The sequence below is a fragment of the Dipodomys merriami genome, unplaced genomic scaffold (genome assembly GCF_024711535.1).
Source record: "Dipodomys merriami isolate MVZ:Mamm:240054 unplaced genomic scaffold, mDipMer1.0.p SCAF_31, whole genome shotgun sequence".
Lineage (NCBI taxonomy): Eukaryota > Metazoa > Chordata > Mammalia > Rodentia > Heteromyidae > Dipodomys > Dipodomys merriami.
In genome coordinates this window covers 13,947,388-13,967,938 of record NW_027204604.1, presented here as the reverse complement: position 1 = coordinate 13,967,938, position 20,551 = coordinate 13,947,388, and the positions used below count along the sequence as shown (strand labels likewise).

The following is a 20,551-nucleotide window of genomic DNA, read 5'->3' as shown; positions in this document are numbered from 1 at the left end:
GCCCGCCTTCTGCAAGCACTATCTGATCAGATCAGGTTCCTCTATTTTTTCCAAAAGATATCTTCTGTGCCTAGCACAGGGCATAAATAAAAGGTGGGCTTCCTTCCTGGGCTCTGCTGGTTTCCTGGATCTATCCCCCCACACACACACACGGCGTGGGTCATGTAAAACCCTCAGCCAGCTCCTAAAGGTAGCCAACCTGTCCACAGTCTGACATCAAAGAGATGAACACATCCCTATTGAACAAACACACATGTGGTGTACTGTCCTAAATACTTTATAAACCTTAATCCACTAACCTCTCCCAATGAACTTATACATTTGGGGACAATTATAATACCAGTTATACAGATGGAAAAAACTGAGGCACATTGGACTTAAGTCACTTATCCAATGCCATACTGAAAAGGCAATTGGCATCACCAAAGATGCCTGGCTCTGGGTCCATGCTGATTGCTGGGTATTCTTCTACTTTGTAAGTTCAAGCCCAGTGAGCTTCAGGACTGTGTCTGGGTTCCTAAGCTACAGGTAACATTTCTACCTTATAGGTAGCAGCCACAGCCACCTGTTCATTGGGGGCTCCTACCAGCCTGTCTCAGCTGAGTCTCCAAGAGGATCCAGAACCCCTCCTAGCACTAGAGAGGACAGGATCTGACCCAAATTGTGCTTCTTGCCTTTTAAAGTGACAATGGCAGGCCGTGTTGACTAAAGAGAATCATCCTGCCGTCAATCAAACTCAGCAGCATAGCCCACCAATACCAAAATTGAAGAGGTTGGGGGTGGGGTTTCCAGGAATGGGTGATGACACCAGGGTGTGGCTGGTGGGGGGGGCTGGCAAATGCAGTCTCACGGGGGCATCTGTGCAGATAAACCAGCGCCCATTCCCTGGGGCAGCCCACCTCGCCGGGGCCTGCCAGGGCTGTTTGCTGTGCTTTTTCCCCAGCATAGGGAACAGAGCCCAGAATCCCTGTCAGGCTTAATCAGAAGGATCACCTCTTCTCTGGGTTTGGGCCAAGAGAGCATCTGCACTTCCCATGAGGTGCCTGAGATGACGTCCAGGTGTGTCACTTACTGAGAACAAGGGTGCTCCTTGTCTTCCTTCTACGGCTTAGCCTGGTTTGGGGAGTGCCCAGCTTTCCTTCCCAAAGCACCACCTGCCACCTTCCTTCCCAAGATGAGAATATTGAATGTGGCCACTGGCCGTAGTCATGGGACCCTGTTGCACATTTTGCCTATAACCTGTCCAAGTACCTACTCATGACATGTCCAAACGCCCAGACAGCTGTCCAACTCCTTTGTCTCTGCCAAGTCCTTGTCCACTTGTGCTCTCCCAATCCCCTTGGACCAGCTCCTTTTGGAGAAGGTTGGTTTGACCTGGTCTGGGGAAGAAAGCCGCACTCACTGGAATGCACAGCAGGGAGTCTGCTTGAGGGGACATGCACTACCATTGCCAAGGTTAACAGTCTGTGGTTTCTGGACTTTGGATGCCACTTCAAACTGGTAATTTCACACCCATCTATTCTGAGAACACACACCATGGGTGGTTCCTGTTCTCAATGACTCCCGGCAGAGTTGAAAAGGGACCCAGACGAAGACCAGCCAGTCTCTACTTCTGTGCGGCTAGATCCAGTGTAGAGGAGACTTGCACAAATCCCACTCTCACTCTCTTGCTTGTCCTTGTGCTGACATGTTTTCCATCCTTTTCAGTGTCTAGAGAGAACCCTATGATAATTTGGATTGCATCTAGTCTATATTATTGTGACCATGTTGAGCTATGTACAACAGAGCCATGTAAGATGCTATAAAAATTGTCTTCTATTGAAGAACATTGTATTCCTCTAAAATTAATGGTTTTTCATTCTATTTCTCTTCTCTGTATTAATCACATCTTCCTAAGCTCCTTTGAATGTGTTAGATATTGTACCAGCTTAAGCTTCTGTCTGTCTCTCGCTGTCTCTCTGTCTCTGTCTCTCTCTTTTTGTCTCTCTGTGTCCCTCTCTCCCCAGAGTGATAGGCTCTGGGCTGGACTTGGCCCTGGCTCATCTCAGCCGAAGTGAGTCCCAAGTCTGCCCCTGTATGAAGACATTTTTATCAGGCTCCATGTTGATCCTCTAGTCTAAGAACAAGTCCCAGCAGGCCAGACCCACCAGCTTATAAGTTCCCAGGAAAGTCATCCTCGACAGCTCTGTCCCAGAGCTAATTCCCACCAAGTTCCAGCTTTGGTCTTCCAAGGGAGGCAAACCCCTCTGTACTAGACACACGCAGAGCTTTAGGGGCACCTCATCATTCCCAATGTATTCCTATTGGATTGAGCCTATGCCCAAATTTGTATCCTGGCCAGCCCAACAGCAAAAGCCCAGAGGTCTCCTTGTGCCTTGATCTGCAGCTGAAGGGCCACTTCCATGTGCCAGGGGGGCTCCTAGCTGGCAGTTCCTCATATCAGAGGCTTAGAGGCAATAATATCATCCATCTGCGGCCCATGAAGGCTTTCCCCTACAAGGGCCTTCTTGTCCTGGCTTAGAGAAGGCAAAACAAGGAGTATTAAAAAAAAAAGTGGAAAACAGTCGGGTAGAAATTTTTTTTTCTTTTTCTTTTTTTTCTCTTCTCTCTCTCTGTCTCTCTCTGTCTCTGTCTCTCTGTTTCTCTGTCTCTCTCTCTCTGTCTCTCTTTGTGTGTGTATGTGTGTGTGCCAGTAGTACAACTTGAACTCAAGGCCTGGGTGCTGGCCCTTAGCTGGCCCAAGGTGACAAGGCAAGATCTAAAGACACAAGGTCAAGTCCTAGTTCTGCCCAGGCCTCACTGAATGACTCTGAGAAAGCCTCTCTCTGGCCTGCCCCTCCTCTTCCGGACTGTGCCTGTGTGCCCAGATCAGTGGTGTCAAACATACCTGGCCGTGTCCTAGAGATCCACACACGGTTTCACAATACTATGGTCTGCATTGTACTCTGTGGTTTCTGCTTGCCGATAGCTTCTTCTAGTCTACATTTGTTTTTTAACAATGATAACCACAACCTGCCCATAAAGTGGTTTCATAATCCATAATGGCTCACGACCTGCAGTTGGAGAAGAAGTGCCACAGACAATGGCTCTGTAAGTATCCTGGGAGTCTCAGGATGCCGTGGCGGGGCTGTTCTTACAGCCAGCTGGGTCCCGGATCCCCGGTCACAGACTTGACTGAGATGTTCTTTCTTTCCCCATCTAGATCTACAACGGAACCCTCAAAAGGGAGCCTGACAACAGGCGCTTCAGCTCCTACAGCCAGACGGAGAACTGGAGCCGGCAATATCCCCGGGGAAGCTGTGCTACCACCGGTGCGGGCAGCGACATCTGCTTCATGCAGAAAATCAAGGCCAGCCGCAGCGAGCCTGACCTCTACTGCGACCCGAGGGGCACCTTGCGTAAGGGCACACTGGGCAGTAAGGGCCACAAAACCACCCAGAACCGCTATAGCTTTTACAGTACCTGCAGTGGTCAGAAGGCTGTCAAGAAGTGCCCTGTGCGCCCGCCCTCTTGTACCTCCAAGCAGGACCCGGTGTATGGGCCACCCATCTCCTGCAACAAGGACCTGTCCTTCGGCCACTCGAGGGCCAGCTCTAAGTGAGTGTTGCTGGGCCGTGCTGGAGTTGGGAGGGACTGGGCAGGGTGGGGGTCGGGGCAGGCAATCCAGTAGCCTGGCTACTTTGCCAAGAGCCCCAGGAAGATTAGAGAAGTAAAGCCTCTGACTTCCCAGCTTTATTGGCCCCCTGATCATGGGCAGGGGAGCCTCAGGGCATTTTCAGCATGAATGGGAAACAGAGCCCACACATTTGAGTATTGTGGTTTTAAAGGTCACAAGTTCGGTGTGAGGCCAATGGTCATGACAATGTGTCACTGTGTCCAGTAACACCTTCATCACCTGGGAATGTGTTAGAAATGCTTGTTCTTAAGCCCCACCCAGACCATCTGACTCAGTAACACCTGGGGCTGGAGCCGGGGAGGGGGGACAGCAGTGTGTGCTCCCACAAGCCCTCGAGGGGATTTTGATTCACCCTCCATTCTAAGAAGCTCTGATCTTAGGGAAGTGGCATTTGGAAAGAGCAAAGGAATGTGCCCTGAGACCAGAAGGGGTAATAGGTGATGAGAAAGGAAAATCCAAAGGACAAACAGGACAGATGGACAGACATGAGAACGGAGGGTCATGGTCTTGTGCTAAGAAATGAACATACCTCTTTCCTTTCCTTTCTTTTTTTTCTTTTCTTTCCCCCATCACCGCCTCCCCTCTCTGTGTGCCAATACTGGGGCTTGAATTCAGGCCTGAGTGCTATAACTGAACTTTTCTGCTCAAAGCTAGCACTCTATTACTTGAGCCACAATTCCAGGTAAGAGTCTCACAGACTTTTCTGCTAGGAATGGCTTTGAACTGTGATCCCCAGATCTCAGCCTCTTACGTAGCTGGGCTTACAGGCATGAGCTGCCTTTTGTCCCAGGCTGATGGGTCCCTGCTGGGGTGAATGAAGGAGACCCAGTGTGGTGTCTTGTGCGGACTCAGACCCGAGGTGGCTTGGATCCCTGTCAGAATCCGTGTCAGGAGTGACACTGCATCTGCCCTTCAGTACTCAGTGCTCTGTACTTCCAACCAACTGTACTTCCCAACCTAATGGTCACTATTCATTTCTTTGACAAATATTTACTGTGTGTAATGGCCTGGAACAGGACAGCCCAGTCTGCTGGGTGGAGGGGGGGGGCGATATGATTAACAACTTTCCCCCCTGCCTCAGGAGCTTTGCATTCTTCATCTCTAACAACCACCATCCCTTCTGGGCAGTCACTAGTATTCCTGAGGAGGAAACAAGGCACAGAGGTGTTAACTAGCTTGCCCAAGGCCACACAGCTGACTCTATCACCCTTTCACACTCCGGCTACTCTACAGTTCTGAAGATAAGCAGTTATCTCCAATGAAAAGTGAACCTCTCCTACTTGAAGTCTGTAATGTCTATGGAGGACAATTGTGAACAGATCTAAGGAATTCCCCACCCCACCCCACCCCCTTTCTCTCACTGCAGCTAAGACCTTAAATGAAGGGTCCGGAAGAGATGGAGAGATGATGAGTTACAGACATTCAGAAGTGACGTCTAACTGGTGGAGGGAGGGTGTCCATACCAGACTTGGGTGCTGCCATCCTATTACCAGAAAGCTCTGCTCCTGGGCTGATTTTTTTCTAGAAGTGAAGTAGGTTACCCACTGAAAACTGTGACAGTTGAGTGCCAATTATAGCAACATACCAGTCTGGTATGAATGAGAAGAAGACTGTCTCTACAAGGGCTAAAGGGCCTCTGTGGGGTCTGGCTGGGTATCACTGCGGTCTGCCTTTGCCATTGAGGACATCTTCAGGGGGAAAAGCTGCTGGTGACTACCCCCCCAGAAGGCTTCATAGAATGGAGCTCCAACAGTCTTGGGGTGGGCATTCAGGCCTGCCTGATACCTAAAGCCTCATTATAGAATACCCTTGACAGGGACTGGGGAAGCCGCAAGAGGTCACATTGGAGCTAGACCACTCAGTTAAAACAGGAAATGTCAGCTGAGTGGTGGTGGCTCAGGTCTGTCATCTTAGCTACTCAGGAGACTGAGATCTAAGAATTCCTGCAGGCCTGGACATCGAAGGCTGTGAGATTCTTATCTCCAATTAACCAGAAAAAAAAAAAAGCCAGAAGTGGAGCTATAGAACAATAGCCCAAAGAATAAAGTAACTAATGTCTCATTAGTCCTGTGATGTCTGTCAGTCTAAGCAGTTTGAACTTGAATTTGAAGTATGGCAAATGCTCATGGTTTCTGAGCTGGAGAACACACAGAGCACAGGGTTTTAGGACCATTTCCCTAGTTATAACATGTTGGATGGAGGAGCTTGGAGAAGAGTCAGCCGTGAGGGTCTCTTGCCACCATCCCCAGGAAAGTGATCCTGACCCAGAGAAAAGTGGTGTGCACAGGACAGGAAGTAAGTGTGTACGAAGGACAGCTAAACTTAGTGATGGATGGATGGATGGATGGGTGGATGAATGGATGGATGGATGGATGGAATGGAATGGATAGGCTCACAGCCATTCTCTTCCATTTTTCCAATAGCAGACATGAACATGAGAGATGGCAGGATAGGCAGAGCACTTCCTCTTAGAAATAGGGAAGAGATACGGCTCAGTGCAGAGATACTTCACCTGCTTGGATCTTTTAACCTATAGTGAGAGCATGGTCACAGCCAGTGTTTCCTTGAGTGGAAAGTGCAGCGGGGAGCCTATGCGTTATCTGGGGGAGCTGCTCACAGGGCATTCGCCAGGTGGACCTGGCTAACTCGTTCTGGTACTCTGTAGGGCAGATGAGGCTGCAGTAGGTTGGGTGTACAGGGAAGAACTCTGAGCATGCTCACCAGGGTTCCCAGCTCCCTCCGTAACACCCCAGTGCTGTCCCCGTCCCTTTCAGGATCTGCAGTGAGGACATCGAGTGCAGTGGGCTGACCATCCCCAAGGCCGTGCAGTACCTTACCTCCCAGGATGAGAAGTACCAGGCCATTGGAGCCTATTACATCCAGCATACCTGCTTCCAGGATGAATCTGCCAAACAGCAGGTAACTGACTGCTTGCCTTTCTCCCCCGTAGGCCTGAACCAGGCCTGGGTGCATCCACCTGGCTCTTGAACTTAAAGATGGGTGGGGGCATTTGCAGCTGGCTCCTTCTCCCCCTGAGAAGCTGCCAGGGGTGAGGATTATGCCTGGAATTTTCCAAGGTCAGAATTGCATCTTCACTCCCATTGGCAGAGCCAGACCCTCTGTTATGTGAACATTGGGCAGGTACAAGTCAACGTGAAAGGAAGAGAGAAGCTACACATTGAGTGTCGAGGTTTTAAAGGTCACAAGTTCTAACCAGAGAAGGTTAGAGAAGCCAGCTGTCGTGAAAACATGTCACTGTGTCCAGCAACACCTGGGAATGTGTTGCTTGGCCCCATCTGGTCACAGAGGACATGTCACTCAGTGACCGCCATGAGTTCAGATATTTCTTTTGCTCAAAGTCCATGAAAGAATATGATGATGCCCAAATCTCAACTCCTTCCCTCTCGTACCTCTCTCCCTCTTTTCTCTCACTAACCCCTACCCCCCACCTTATGATAGAAAACAGGGCCTAGTGATGCCCACACACATGGCTAGATGGGCACATCCCAGGCTAGCTCAGCAGTCCAGCCCAAGGATGCTGTGCCAGAAATGGGTGTCCTACAAACCATGTGTAGCTTGCATTTAAGTCTCTACCATGCATCTCCCTTATGATTGTGCTCAACCTTGTGATTGTGAAGTATACTCATGTGTGTTTCTCATCTCCACCACACTCAAGGTGAGGAAAATGGAACTCAGGACAGAGGAGCAACTTGTGAAGCTCCTAGCAACAATGGGAGGGAGCTAGGGTCTGAATTCAGGTCTCTTGCCTTCTTGTCTAAATTGGTTAACACTACCTCTTGCTGCTTATTTGCTTTGGATTCTGCATTGAAAGGAGAATTTTCTTTTGGGGGATCTGAGAAAAATATACTTTGAGCAGAAAGTAACTGGCTCAGCCCTCCCAACCCCAACCAAGCAATATGGCGGCTCTTCCGCAGGTGTATCAGCTGGGAGGCATCTGCAAGCTGGTGGATCTCCTCCGCAGCCCCAACCAGAATGTCCAGCAGGCTGCCGCTGGGGCCCTGCGTAACCTGGTGTTCAGGAGTACCACCAATAAGCTGGAGACCCGGAGGCAGAACGGGATCCGTGAGGCCGTCAACCTCCTAAGGAGAACCGGGAGTACTGAGATCCAGAAACAACTGACCGGTAGGGCATCCCAGCATGGACAGTCCGGGAGGGGGTGGTGTCACACCGCAGGCTCTGGCCTCCAGTCAGGGTGTGGGCCATGCTTGGGGCCAAGACCCAGGCACAGCCATGCAACTTATCCCAGAGGAGTACCCTAAAAGTCCCATGACACCGACCTTGGCCACATCTGGTATCCTGTGGTGTGACCTGGGGTGACATGCACACCCACAGGAAGACTTTTTTCTTTTTTGGCAGTACTGGAGTTTGAACTGGGCTCTAACTAGGCAGGTACTGTCCCTCTTGAGCCCTTTCTGCTTTTAGTTTTCAGGTAGGGTCTGAATTGGCCTGAGACCTAGATCCTCCCATATCTATGTCTTTCATGACGTTAGTATGGTGGCAAACACCCATCACCATGCCCAGCTTATTGGCTGAGATGGGGAATCTAATTTTTTATCTAGCCTGGCTTGGAACTGCCATCTTCCCAATCTCTGCCTCTTGAGTTGCTGAAGTTACAGGCATGAGCCACCATTCCCAGCAAAGCTCATTGTCTTTTTAGGTGAGAGAGCAAGGGGAGGAAAGTGGGTATGTAGGCAGGATCCTCCCGCAACAGGGCCTGAGATTTGGAGGTGAGGGAGAGCAAGGCTGGCAAGGCAGAGTTAACAGGTGGTAAGAACTTACACATGAAGCACCAGGCAGAGGGCACCATGAAGACCTCAAATTGGACTACGAAGGTAAATCCATGTGGAGGAACAACTGAAAGAAATCCTAGGGTGATTTTCAGATGGAAAAGAGAAAACATTAGAATATTCTGAATAGTATTCACTTAGACGTAAAACCACAGATCAATCAACTATACTTTGGTCACCTTCAGTATGCATAGTGTGCTGCTACTTGGGCTTAAACTCAGGCCTTGTGCTCTTGCTTGACTGTTTCACTCAAAGCTTGTGCTCTACCACTTGAGCCATACCTCCACCTCCAGCTTTCTGCTCTTCCATTGGAGATAAGAGTGTCTCTGATTTCTCTTCCTGGGATGGCTCTGAACTGTGATCCTCAGATCTCAGCCTCTTGAGTAGCTAAGCTTACTGGGCTGAGCCACCAGCACCCAGTTGCCTATGTAGAACTTTTACCTAGATAGACCAGCAACTCTGAGGTGTTCCTGACCCTCAAAGGGCCTGTAGTCCATTGGAGGTACAAAGGGTAGGCTCATAAGTCAGACTTAGGTTTGGTAGAACAAGCCTATCTGGAAGAGCCATTTGCTAGAGCCTTGGCTGGGAGTGGCACCCAGGCCCCCAGGTTTTCTGGGGCTGCATATGGTGAAGTGAACACCTTTCCTTGTAGGGCTGCTCTGGAACCTGTCTTCTACTGATGAGCTGAAGGAAGAGCTGGTGTCCGATGCCCTGCCTGTTCTGACCGACCGGGTCATCATTCCCTTCTCTGGCTGGTGTGATGGCAACAGCAACATGTCCCGCGAAATGGTGGATCCTGAGGTCTTCTTCAATGCCACAGGCTGCCTGAGGTGAGAGCAGAGGGCACACGGGCCTTTCCCCCGCAGCCCACGCGCGGCTCCGGGCAGCCCTCTCTCCGCCACCATTCATCCAGGACAAAGAATGTAACATCCTGTTGGCTCTGGTCCCCATGGGTGGGCTCCAAGACAAGGTCCAGGCATTGGCAGCATCCCTGAATGGAGCGAAGACTTCCTTTGGTGGGAGATAAAGTGGGCGTGGTTAGGAATCTAAGAGTAAAAATACCCAGATCTGAATATCCAGACTGATTCAACTATATCCCTTCCTCTAGCCCCGGGGGCAGGGGGGAGGAGGGGAGTATTTCTTGTACTATCTTGAAGAATGTTCTTTTAGACAAAAACCTACTGATTGGCTTCTCATGAGTCACCTCCCGACGGTGGTACTAAAACCCTGTGCCATGTTCACTGGCAAGAAGATGGCCCCGCTTTGCCCAAAGTTGCCTGAGTTCCACACCAGGGTGTGGCAAGCCCCTGTGGGGCTGGTGGGGAGGGGATTTGGCTGTGTTTGTTCTTGGAGCCGAGGTTTACAAGCTGCAGGGTGGATACTGTGTGAAGTGAGAAATGGGAGAGCAAGATTCCCCCTAGGGTCTCCCTTTGCTATAATGGGGTTTGTGTTCCCCAACTCCTGAGAACCTTCCAGAGTGGGGCCTAGTTGGCATGTGCTTCTGTCTCAACTTGTGCTTTCCCCAGCCAGCCTCCGGGACCCTCCAGGGAGCAGAGAGGCAGGGGAGATGAAAAGCCAGGGTAATTAAGGATCCTATGGAACTACAGGATTGCTAAGGGCAACAGTAGACACACACAGACAGCATGTATGCATGTGCCCCCCACCACCACCACATACAGCAGAAAGGCCAGATTGCTTCACAGCCATGAGGAATGTAGGTGCATCTGGTCCCCAGCAAAGCCTGTCTGAGCTCCATTCCGTTCTTCCTAACCTCCTCCTCCCCTGCACACAGCAAGTGGGCACTTCCAGCCTCTGTCCCTACAAGTGGCCACTAGAGGGCTGGAGGTTAGACTGCCAGTTGCAATGGAGCCATTGAGAATCAAAAAGGTCACCAAGTTTGAGGATTTAAGTAAGCAGAAAGAAAAAGAGGAATAGCTAAGTTCACAAGAGACCGCACTAACCAGCACTAAGCAGAACTGATTAAATCATTTTTCCTTCCTCCCCCCTCCCCTCCTTCCCTTCCTCCTTCCCTTCTTCTCCTCTTCCCCCTTCCCTTCTTCCCTCCTTCCTTCTTCCCTCTCTCCTTCATTTCCTTCCTTTTATCATTCTTTCCTCTTCCTACCACAACTTCCAATATTAGCCCATCCTGACTGTCTGCTCTTCTCTGCTCCTCCTCACCCTCATGAATTTCCCACAACACTCCCTCCCCTTTCTCCTGTGCTCTCTCTCCATCGTGTCCACATCCTCATGCCCTCCTGGTTCTTTCCTGCAGGAACCTGAGCTCTGCTGATGCAGGCCGCCAGACCATGCGGAACTACTCAGGGCTCATTGACTCCCTCGTGGCCTATGTCCAGAACTGTGTGGCAGCCAGCCGCTGTGATGACAAGGTAAGGGTACAGCCCCTTGGTGGCACCTCCTCTCGTAGCCCTAGCCCAGTCCCCTGTGTCCAGAGCTGTGAAGCCCAGGGTCATGACTGGAATCATGAGGTCAGATGCTTGGGCTCCTGGTCCTGACATTTCTCTCTCCCAGTCCCCATGAGTCAAGGCTGCCCTTTCTCAGTGTCTTTGAGGCCTGGCTCAGTGACAGGACAGGAACACAGAGTTTGGGCCACTGGAGGGGACATCGAGAGGCAGGAGGGCAGAGCTCTGGGACTGCAGTTAGCAGTGGTACTGAACTCTGCCTTGCAGCCTTCAAGAGCCTTCAATGTTTCCCCCAGGAGAATTCATGTCCTTTCCATGATGACACCTTTCTGCCACTGCCTCAAAATAAAAAAAAAAAAAGCATCCACAGGCCACTGACCTCTCTGGACATTTAGGCCCCTGAGACAAAAAAGACAAATCACAAAGAGAAGATGGACCCAAGGGCTGAGCTGTTTCCTCTACAGGAGAACAGTGAGAGCCTCAGGAGATAGTGTGGGCTGCTGGTCACCAGGGGACAGGAAAGTCTCAGGAGATAGTGTGGCTGCTGGTCACCAGGGGACAGGAGAGCAGAGTGACAGCACCTGGGTTCTGAGAGAGTTTATCTCCTTTCCCTAAAGTGACAATAGGGCCTCAGAGGACAGCTTGTCACTTGTCTGTCCAGCCCCATTCCCTCTGAGCAAGGTGTTTTTCTGCTCTGTATACAATGTCCTCTACCCCTCAGTAGCCCCAAGTCTAACTGCTCCCCCATGTCCTACAGCCCTGGCCGTCAGACTCCCTCAGACCCTCATTGTTATAGTGTATTGTTCAGAGAAAATGATAAGAAAGAAATTCGTACTTGCTCAGTAGACATGTTTGTGGTTGACTGGAGATCAGAGTCTCTCAAAGTTATCTGCCTGGGCTGACATCAATCTGCAATCCTCAGATCTCAGCCTTCTGAATAGCTAGGATTTCAGGTGTAAGCCACCAGTACCCAGCCGAGATGGAACTTTTTTTTAAAAGAAAATCATTTCAGTCCATGGTTGGTTGAACCCAAGGAAACAGAGGGCCAGCTGTATCCTCTTCCCAGGAGTACGGTGAAGTCACATTTGTACCCAAGGCCCAGAAAGGCCAGGTGAGTCACTCAGGTTTAAACCGCCAGGAAGTGAGAGAGGCAGGCTTCAAGTCCAGGAATGTCTGTGGGAGGTCTTTCCACATTGAGGATGTGCAGGTGTCTGCTTGGTCAGGGTGGGTGATGGGCCCGGGAGCCTCACAGGGCTAAGCAGTGGCTCAGGTGCTTTCTATTTGCCCCCAGTCTGTGGAGAACTGCATGTGTATCCTGCACAACCTCTCTTACCGCCTGGATGCCGAGGTCCCCACCCGCTACCGCCAGCTTGAGTACACCGCCCGCAATGCCTACACCGAGAAGTCCTCCACTGGCTGCTTTAGCAACAGGGGCGACAAGATGATGGTAAGCACTGTCCGTTGGCCCCACCAAGCTCCCACCGGGTCCACTGTCCTACTTACCTTTTCCTCTGGGATGTGAAAGCAGCCCTGGGGACAGGCCTCTGCCAAAGTAGCCTGTGGGGCCTGCCACACCCTGTCCATCTTGCCTGCAGAGGAGAGCTGAGTTCCTGGGGCTGTAGGAACCCAAACCATCCTAGGGCAGCTCTAGGTACCTATCTAGGGCAACAAGCTCTAGGTAGGATAGACTACAGCCTCAGTCTGTCCTACTATAGCATACATAAAGTGTGTCCCATGTTCTTTCTCCCTGACCCTGGGCTGTGAGGAGTGCAGAACTCAGATTCCTCTCCCTCCTTAGTTCCTAGCCTCTCTCAAGCCTCCTGAGAGGTGCCGTGGAAGGAGGGAAAGCCAGGCTTCCTCCACCGAGCATGGTTATAGAAGCCAGGCAGGTCCCTAGGCCAGCTTATAGACTCCAAGCCAGGTCAAGCTCACCGCAGCTGGATGCACAACCTGATACTGGGGGCGGGGCAGGATGCGTGGGTGGTGTCCCCTTCCCAGGGTCCCCCTTGACATGCTCCCTGTCCTCAGAACAACAACTATGACTGCCCCCTTCCTGAGGAAGAGACCAACCCCAAGGGCAGCAGCTGGCTCTACCACTCAGATGCCATCCGCACCTACCTGAACCTCATGGGCAAAAGCAAGAAAGATGCCACCCTGGAGGCCTGCGCGGGTGCCCTGCAGAACCTGACGGCCAGCAAGGGACTGGTGAGGAGGCCCCTCTCCACTGCCCCTCTACAACCCACCCTCCAGGGTCTGCTTCTTACTTTTTTATTCACCAGCCTGTCCTGTCTCTGGCCGAGTCTATCACACACAAACAGGCTTCCAGCCTCAGGCTTTAGACACGAGCGTGTGAGGGCCCTGCCCTCTGGGAATGCCTGCCCGCTGTCCTGTGTCCTGTGGCTTCCTGCACTCTGCCTGCAGTGGGGATAGGAAGGCGCGGTGTGTTTGGCAACAGTGCCCATCAGTCTGAACTGAGAAATGTGAGAAGAGAGTCTGGTGAGTCGCACCAGAGGAAGATGAGACAGAATCAGTGTTAAGTTTGGGGACCAAACACAATGCAGCTGTTCCCTACCATTCTCAGGTCAAGGGGACATGGACAAAGAAGAAGGTAAAGGAAACTTATCTAACTAGAAACTGGGGTCTCTGAACACCCCCAAACCAGCCCAGACAGGTTATAACAGCATACCTTTGTTGTTCTGAGCCCCTCCAGAGGCTCCAATTATGTCTCCAGATCCTCCATGATCCATCTTTGTTCTTGGGCAAGCTGTGAACACACAGGGGGTGAATTCTACAGAGGTAGGGAAGTTGGAAGAAGATGGGCAGACCCTTTGTTCATAGTCCAATGCCCTTGACCCTGTGTACAGATTCTGCTGAGGAAGGTAGAGTAGGGGGAAGAAGTGGACACTGTTAGTCTAGAAGCCAATTGTGCACCACACAAACACCTGCTCTTCCTCCTCAAGAGCAGAGGGCAGGGTCAAGAAGGGGACAGATGAGCAGGTGCATTCTATAGTCACCCAAGTATGAGCTGCTTGGGGTTCTGCCCATGCTTCCAACATGAAAGAGAAAACAAATTCACAATTTCTTTGTGGTGTTTTTTTTTTTTCTGGCTTACCTGCCTCTCTGCCTGCCACAGTGCCCAGGAAGCTAGCTCACAGGGTAACTTGTCCCTGGGCCTTCTCTTGCAGATGTCCAGTGGCATGAGCCAGCTGATTGGACTGAAGGAAAAAGGCCTGCCACAAATTGCCCGCCTTCTGCAATCTGGCAACTCTGATGTGGTGCGATCCGGGGCCTCCCTCCTGAGCAACATGTCCCGCCATCCTGTGCTGCATAGAGCGATGGGTAAGGATGCCTGCCCTCCTCATCAGAGAGGAGGCTTCCCAGAGCCTGCTGCAAGATCACCCAGGGAAATGCTTTCCCCAGTATCCTGAGGGGAAGCTGGCCTGGGAGAGATGGGGAGATGGGAGGGGAGTGGGTGTGCAGAGGTCCATTTCGTCTGGAGCTTGCAAGGAGTCCTGACAGACTGCCTGGTGTGGGGCAGCCCAGAACTCCGGCCTCAGTAGGAACCCCCTCAGCCTCTTCTTCCTTAGCCGCCCTGACTCCCCACTCCTTCCTCTCCAGGGAACCAGGTGTTCCCAGAGGTGACCAGGCTCCTCACCACCCACACCGGCAACACCAGCAACTCGGAAGACATCTTGTCCTCCGCCTGCTACACCGTGAGGAACTTGATGGCCTCCCAGCCCCAGATGGCCAAGCAGTACTTCTCCAGCAACATGCTCAACAATGTTGTCAACCTGTGCCGCAGCAGGTGGGCAGGGAAGGGGCTCCCTCCAGCCTTGCTCACGCCAGAACCCTGAGCGGGCTGGGTGGGAGGAATCGTCCAGGGCAGAGAGTGCTGAGGGGCTGTGCTGTGCAGCCTCCAGGCCCCAGGGCTGCAAAGCAGGGATGGAGGCAGAGCACTTTGCAGCTGGTAGACATGTCCTGGATACTCAGGGGGTCAACTGGAGACCTAGGGAGGCTTCCCCAACTCTGAGGGTAGTTCTCCAGTGCTCCATTGCGGTCTCAGGACACGAACTGGGAGGTTGGCGTGGTGGGCCTGGCCCTCGGGATACTCCTAGGTGCCCAGCAGTATGGGGTGGTGCCCACTGCACAATGCTGGGGCTCCTCATGGGCCCCGTGGCCTCTGTGTCACTCAGACGGCAAGGGCTGGGTGGGATGGAGGGAGGAGGACGTCTCTTCTCACTCACTTCCCTCCTGTGCAGTGCCTCACCCAAGGCTGCAGAGGCTGCGCGGCTCCTCCTGTCGGATATGTGGTCCAGCAAGGAGCTGCAGGGTGTTCTCAGACAGGTAAGCGCCCACACCAGGAGCTCTCTCCCGACTTGATCTCTACGGAAGTCCCAGGACTAAGAGAGGGGACTGGTGTGTCTCAGGCAGGTGATCTCTGTAACCTTGGGTCTCACCTTTGGGCCACTCTCACCCAGCTCCAGGAAGCTGTTGCCTTGTGCTCTTCACTGTCTTACCCAGGCTTCTGGGTCTCTCTGGGCAGTCGCCACTTGACAAGAGGGAGGAAAGATGGGTGGAGCCTTAGAGCAAGAACAGCTCAGCACCAGCAACCACCAGCTTAGAAACACAGACCTGCCTACTCTGCCAGATCTCTCGTTGGGATTTAAAACAAAGACAGGGATCAGCAGAGGGAAAAATAGCCTGTGCTCTCTCATCTGATTTTTGTGGTGTTTTGTGTGAAGAGTGACAAGTATTATCCTAAATTCTCAGGCCTTGGATCAGATTCCTGCAACTGCAAATAGGAAACTCGAATGTGCTTGTGAAAATCCAAACGTATCTTCCTAGTTTATGGATATCAGTGGTCCTATGGTTGGGTGCACAATCAGGCCCGTGGTAGCTTCTACACACACATAGGTAGTGGTCAGGGCACACCAGGGTCCAGAGGCAGCCGCAGCAGCCTGAGTCTGACCCTACAGCCACCCCCACTGTCTTGTTGTTGGATGTGATTTCTGTTTCGTGTTTCTCCCCTTGCAGCAAGGCTTTGACAGGAATATGCTAGGAAGCCTGGCCGGAGCCAACAACTTTAGGAACTTTACCTCCCGGTTCTAAGAAAAGATGGTTGAAGCAAGTTTGGCTTGCAGGTAAGAATCATCAAGACACTCTAGCACAAGGGGTGTCTCGGGCTACTCAACACGGTGGCCCTGGTCTCATTAGGGACATGGAAGCGTCCTTTGGCCTGGCAGACAATCTGGCTCTGACCCACACAAGGATTGGGAGGACAATTGTGTAGAGCCCTGGCAGAGGGGGCTGGGCTGTCCCACCACAGGGCATTAGTGATAAAGAATGTCGTCCAGGGCAGAGGCCTGGGTGCTGGTGGCTCACTCCTATAATCCTAGCTACTCAGAAGGCTGAGATTTGAGGATCTCATTTCGAAGTCAGCCTGGGCAGGAAAGCCCATGAAACACTTAAATCCAATTTAAAAAAAAAACAGGGGCTGGGAAGGTGGCTCAGTGGTAGAGCGCTTGCCTTGCATGCCTGAGGCTCTGGGTTCGATTCCTCAGCACCACATAAGCAAAAAGAAAAAAAGCCGGAAGTGGCGCTGTGGCTCCAGTGGTAGAGCGCTAGCCTTGAGCTGAAGAGCTGAGGCACAGCGCCCAGCCCCAGAGTTCAGGCCCCACGACCAGACCCCCCCCAAAAAAAAACTAGAAGTGGAGCTGTGGTTCAATGCTAGCACAAAGGCTTTTCGACAGCACCTGGGCCCTGAGTTCAAGCCCCAGTATCAGCAGAAAAAAAAAAAGTGAAATACAAAAGCAACAACAAAAAGAAAATGGGCAGAGGATCTGGGCAATACTGCTAGGTACAACTATGTTGTCCACTACACAATTCAGGTAGTACCATTTATGTGGATTACTCTGTTTATGTAATATGTGTCATTCTGGATTTGGTCACTCACAATGTACTTTTTTTATACTTTTTTTGTTGTTGTTGTTAAGTCATAGGGCCTATGACTGGGCCTGGGCACTGTCCCTCAGCTCTTCAGCTCAAGGCTAGTGCTCTGAGCCACAGCACCATTTCCAGCTTCTTCTGCTTATGTGGTGCTGAGGAATCAAACCCAGGCCCTTATGCATGTAAGGCAAGCACGATCTACCACTAAGCCACCTTCCCAGCCCCCTTTTTCATACTCTTTATGGTCCATTTTCCAGGCTTTGTAGGCACCTAGTGTGGACAAGCTTGAACCAATACTGTGCCAAAGGTTTGCAAGCCTTGGCATTCATTAGAATCACCTGAGATGCCTGCTAAAAATGCTCACTCCTGCTCCCAGCCAGGCATTCTGACTTAGCAGCGCAGCAGTGGAGTTCAGGGAAATACATCTGAAACAAGCATCAGTATTTCTGAGGAGAAAAACAGAAGTCAATAAACATACAGAGGCTCGCTGGAGGCAGCTCTGATGTTCTAGAGTCCTCTGCAAGTTGTTAGGGATGAGAACGGGGCCTCCCACTACTAGGAGACCCTGGGGAGAGAGTGGGCTGTCACTGGTCCAGAAGAAGCTACTAAAACTGCAGCTACTGCTCCTGGAAGATGAGCTTGAGCAACTTGGGAGCCGGAAGGAGAGATTCGATTCAGCAGTTTTGTTTTGTTTTGCTTTGGTACAGGTACTGGGGCTTGAATTCAGGGCCTTGAGCTCTCACTTGGCTTTTTTTGCTTAAGGCTTGAGCTCTACCACTTGAGCCACACCTCCCTTTCCAGGTTAATTGGAGATAGGAGCCTCCGTGCTTTTTCTGTCCAGGCTGACTGTGAACTGTGATCCTCAGATCTCAGCCTCCTAAGTTGCTAGGATTCCAGGCATGAGCCATTGGAGTCCAGCCTAGTTTCAGCAGACTCTTAATTAGTGTGGCTGATGCTTTGTGCATAGTGGTGGTAGAGGTCTGGGACAGGGGTGTTAAGACAAAGCTGGCCACCTTTTTAACCCATCCTGAGTAACCATCAATCGTGTTAAGGATGACCCTGACTCCAGTCTCAGGCCAGAGCATATCTTAGCACAGGTGTGAGTAAGATAGGAGTGGTAATACATGTAGAAAACATCTCACTACAGCTTAACAGTTGTTTTTTTCTTCCCTTTTCTCCCCAGAAAGATACAACCCAGCTGAGAAGACTTGGGCCTCGATGATGGGTTATTCTCTTCAGCCTGTGCAGTATTTGAAAAAGTTCAAATGCAACCAAGAGCGAACCTGAAAACTGTTGATGATGGAAATATTTTTAGATTCTTTTTTTTTTCCTTGGGGGAACTGGCAAAAGAGGGGGGTTGGGGAGGTTGGGAGGGGACTTTCTTGAGTTAAAGGGGCTTAATCTGATGTCAATACTTCCTTCTCTAAGATACAGTATATATATATGTGTATAATGTAAGTGTGCAAGTGCACTTGTGTGTGTGCATGTGTGTGCATGTGTGTGCGTGAGTCTAACAGCATAACCATGAACTATAAAAGCTGGGTGTGCTGTTCCATTGTAGCTCATGGGGCAGAGCAAAGGACTTTACACGTCTCTCCCTTAAGACAAGGGCCACAGGTGTTTTCTAATTAGCTGGAAATACATCGTGTCGGGGCATCCCCCATCTAGCGGGGGGGGAGGAGTGCAGGGAAGATAGCCATGGCAGGGGCTAATGTCCCCCCCCTTGAGGTCCCTTAGCAGTCAGGGAGGTTGGCTGGGGTGTTACGGCTCAGTGTATCTTGTGGGAACATCTCTTGCATCTGACAATGCTGCCCTTCCCACAGTGCCACGAGGTCTGGGTTGGGCAGGGTGTGGACTGTGGAGACAGCAGGGGAGTCTCGGTGCTCAGCTGTGTGAGGGCAGAGAGATGGGCTGACTTTCTCTTGGGCTGTGCCATGCACAGCTGAGTCAACCTGCAGAGTCCTTCCTTCAGGGAACCTGCAAACATCCGGCTGCAGGAAACGAAGGTAAAAACAGTGCTTGAAGTCCAAGCGCTGTCCATGGAGCTGAACAGTGGAGTAAAGAACAGGCTGAGGCTGGAAATCTTCCTACTGCTGTTTCCAGTGAACCTGGGGAGGGGCATTGGAAGTTACCCAGCTGCTTCCTGCCAAGTCTGCAGTCAGGAAAGGAAGGGTCTGGGGTCCCTCCCCAGTTAAGGCACCAATCAGCCCAGATCTCAGCCAGGAGCTACCCAGATTCCTTCTCCTGAACTTCAGCCATCCTTTCCCCATTCTGCTTTTGCAAAATCTGTAAGAGCTGGAATAACAGATCCATCAGGGCCACCCTCCAAGACCCCAGACTGTGCATCTCAAATGAGCAGCAGCAGCAGGCTTCTGGGAACCCGGTAAGAAGGCCTCTCAGTGCTAACAGCCCTTCAGATGGGGTGGACAGAGCAGTTCTGGGCTTCTTTATTCAGCCTGGCGTGGGTGGTGTTGGGTAGATATTGACTGCCTGGCCATGCCCTTCTCTAGAGAGACACAGGATGCCTTCCTCCCCTCTGCATGACACCCAGCTCACCCTACTTTACGTGCCAGCTGTAGAATTAAAGCTTCTGGACTCGGGAGGGCGTATTGAGAGATGCAGCCATCATGGAAGACACTGTCCTCTGAGAGGGGTCCCAAGCCCCCTCACCAGATGTGTGCTGGCACTGTGGGTCTGTAACAGCTGCCCCAGATTTAGCTCGTTGTGGAAGGTCTACTCCTGGCTTGCCTCACCCTCTCATGGGCCTATGTGGGAGCCTGTCCCATCAAGATGTCTTGGCATAGGACATCACCAGGACCTGTAGCAATCCATTTCTTAAGATATGCTTGCAGGGTTGCACTCAGTGCCAGCCAGTGCTATAAGCACTTAAGATATACCAAGAAAGCAGCCCACACTCTGTCTTCACATAGCTTACCTTCTCCTGCGAGGATGGACATTCAGACCTTAGGATAGACATTCAGGCCTTAGTCTAAGAGAAGGTACAGAATAGTCAAAGCAAGAGAGTAACAAACCAACGCGAATGGAACTGTTATAAGCCCAGGGCACTGCCCCCCACCCCGCCCCAAGCATAGTCCTCACTTCCCGCAGCCCCTCTGTCCTCCACACAGGATGAAGAGCTGGTCTGGGGAAAGGGGTACCCTTTGTTTTGAGAGTGAGGCAGCTGCTCAAATGAGGTCAGCATGGACAGTTAGGTCAGGCCTGATTGTAGGAGCCATTCTCGTGCCTTCTCATGCTGGCCAGGTGGGCTGGTCACCCAGGCTTTTGACCCTTGGGAATGATGCCAGAATTTCCTGTGCCTAAGACAAATCAGCCAGTGGCCACCAGCACTCTCTCCAATGGGCCCAGTCCAGCCACCCAGAGGCTACCCTTCTCCTAGGAACCCAGGAGGCCCAGGTGCCCTTCTCTGGTTACCTCAGTGCCACGAGGATGGCTGTGGCTGGGAGCTGCCTAGGGAGTCTCTCTTCAGCCCACCACCACCCTTGCTTCATGTTTGTATAAGAACCTGTGCGGGTCAGGCCCAGTTTCCCTGTATGATATACCATGTCATGTACTTGCTTGTGTGTGTGTGTGTGTGTGTGTGTCTGTGTGTCTGTGTGGTGGAAATAGAGAAAATCAATAAATTGCTAGCAATTCTTTGAAATCTTTCAAGCTGTGGATTATTGTTTTCAAGCAGAGATTAT

At 51.5% G+C, this 20,551-nt stretch overlaps 1 protein-coding gene across 1 annotated transcript in view; it reads left to right on the top strand.

Annotated features, from left to right (window-relative positions):
* Positions 1-20,500, top strand: part of Pkp1 (plakophilin 1) — a 46,036-nt gene extending 25,536 nt beyond the window's left edge. Inside the window, exons 3-14 of the mRNA XM_070041850.1 lie at positions 3,203-3,597; positions 6,451-6,595; positions 7,612-7,819; positions 9,137-9,314; positions 10,757-10,871; positions 12,196-12,351; positions 12,933-13,109; positions 14,090-14,243; positions 14,523-14,709; positions 15,164-15,248; positions 15,939-16,045; positions 18,034-20,500. Coding sequence (XP_069897951.1) covers positions 3,203-3,597; positions 6,451-6,595; positions 7,612-7,819; positions 9,137-9,314; positions 10,757-10,871; positions 12,196-12,351; positions 12,933-13,109; positions 14,090-14,243; positions 14,523-14,709; positions 15,164-15,248; positions 15,939-16,013 — 1,875 coding nt within the window. The 3' untranslated portion in view covers positions 16,014-16,045; positions 18,034-20,500. The remainder of the gene's footprint in view (positions 1-3,202; positions 3,598-6,450; positions 6,596-7,611; positions 7,820-9,136; positions 9,315-10,756; positions 10,872-12,195; positions 12,352-12,932; positions 13,110-14,089; positions 14,244-14,522; positions 14,710-15,163; positions 15,249-15,938; positions 16,046-18,033) is intronic.
* The last annotated feature ends 51 nt before the right edge of the window (positions 20,501-20,551 follow it).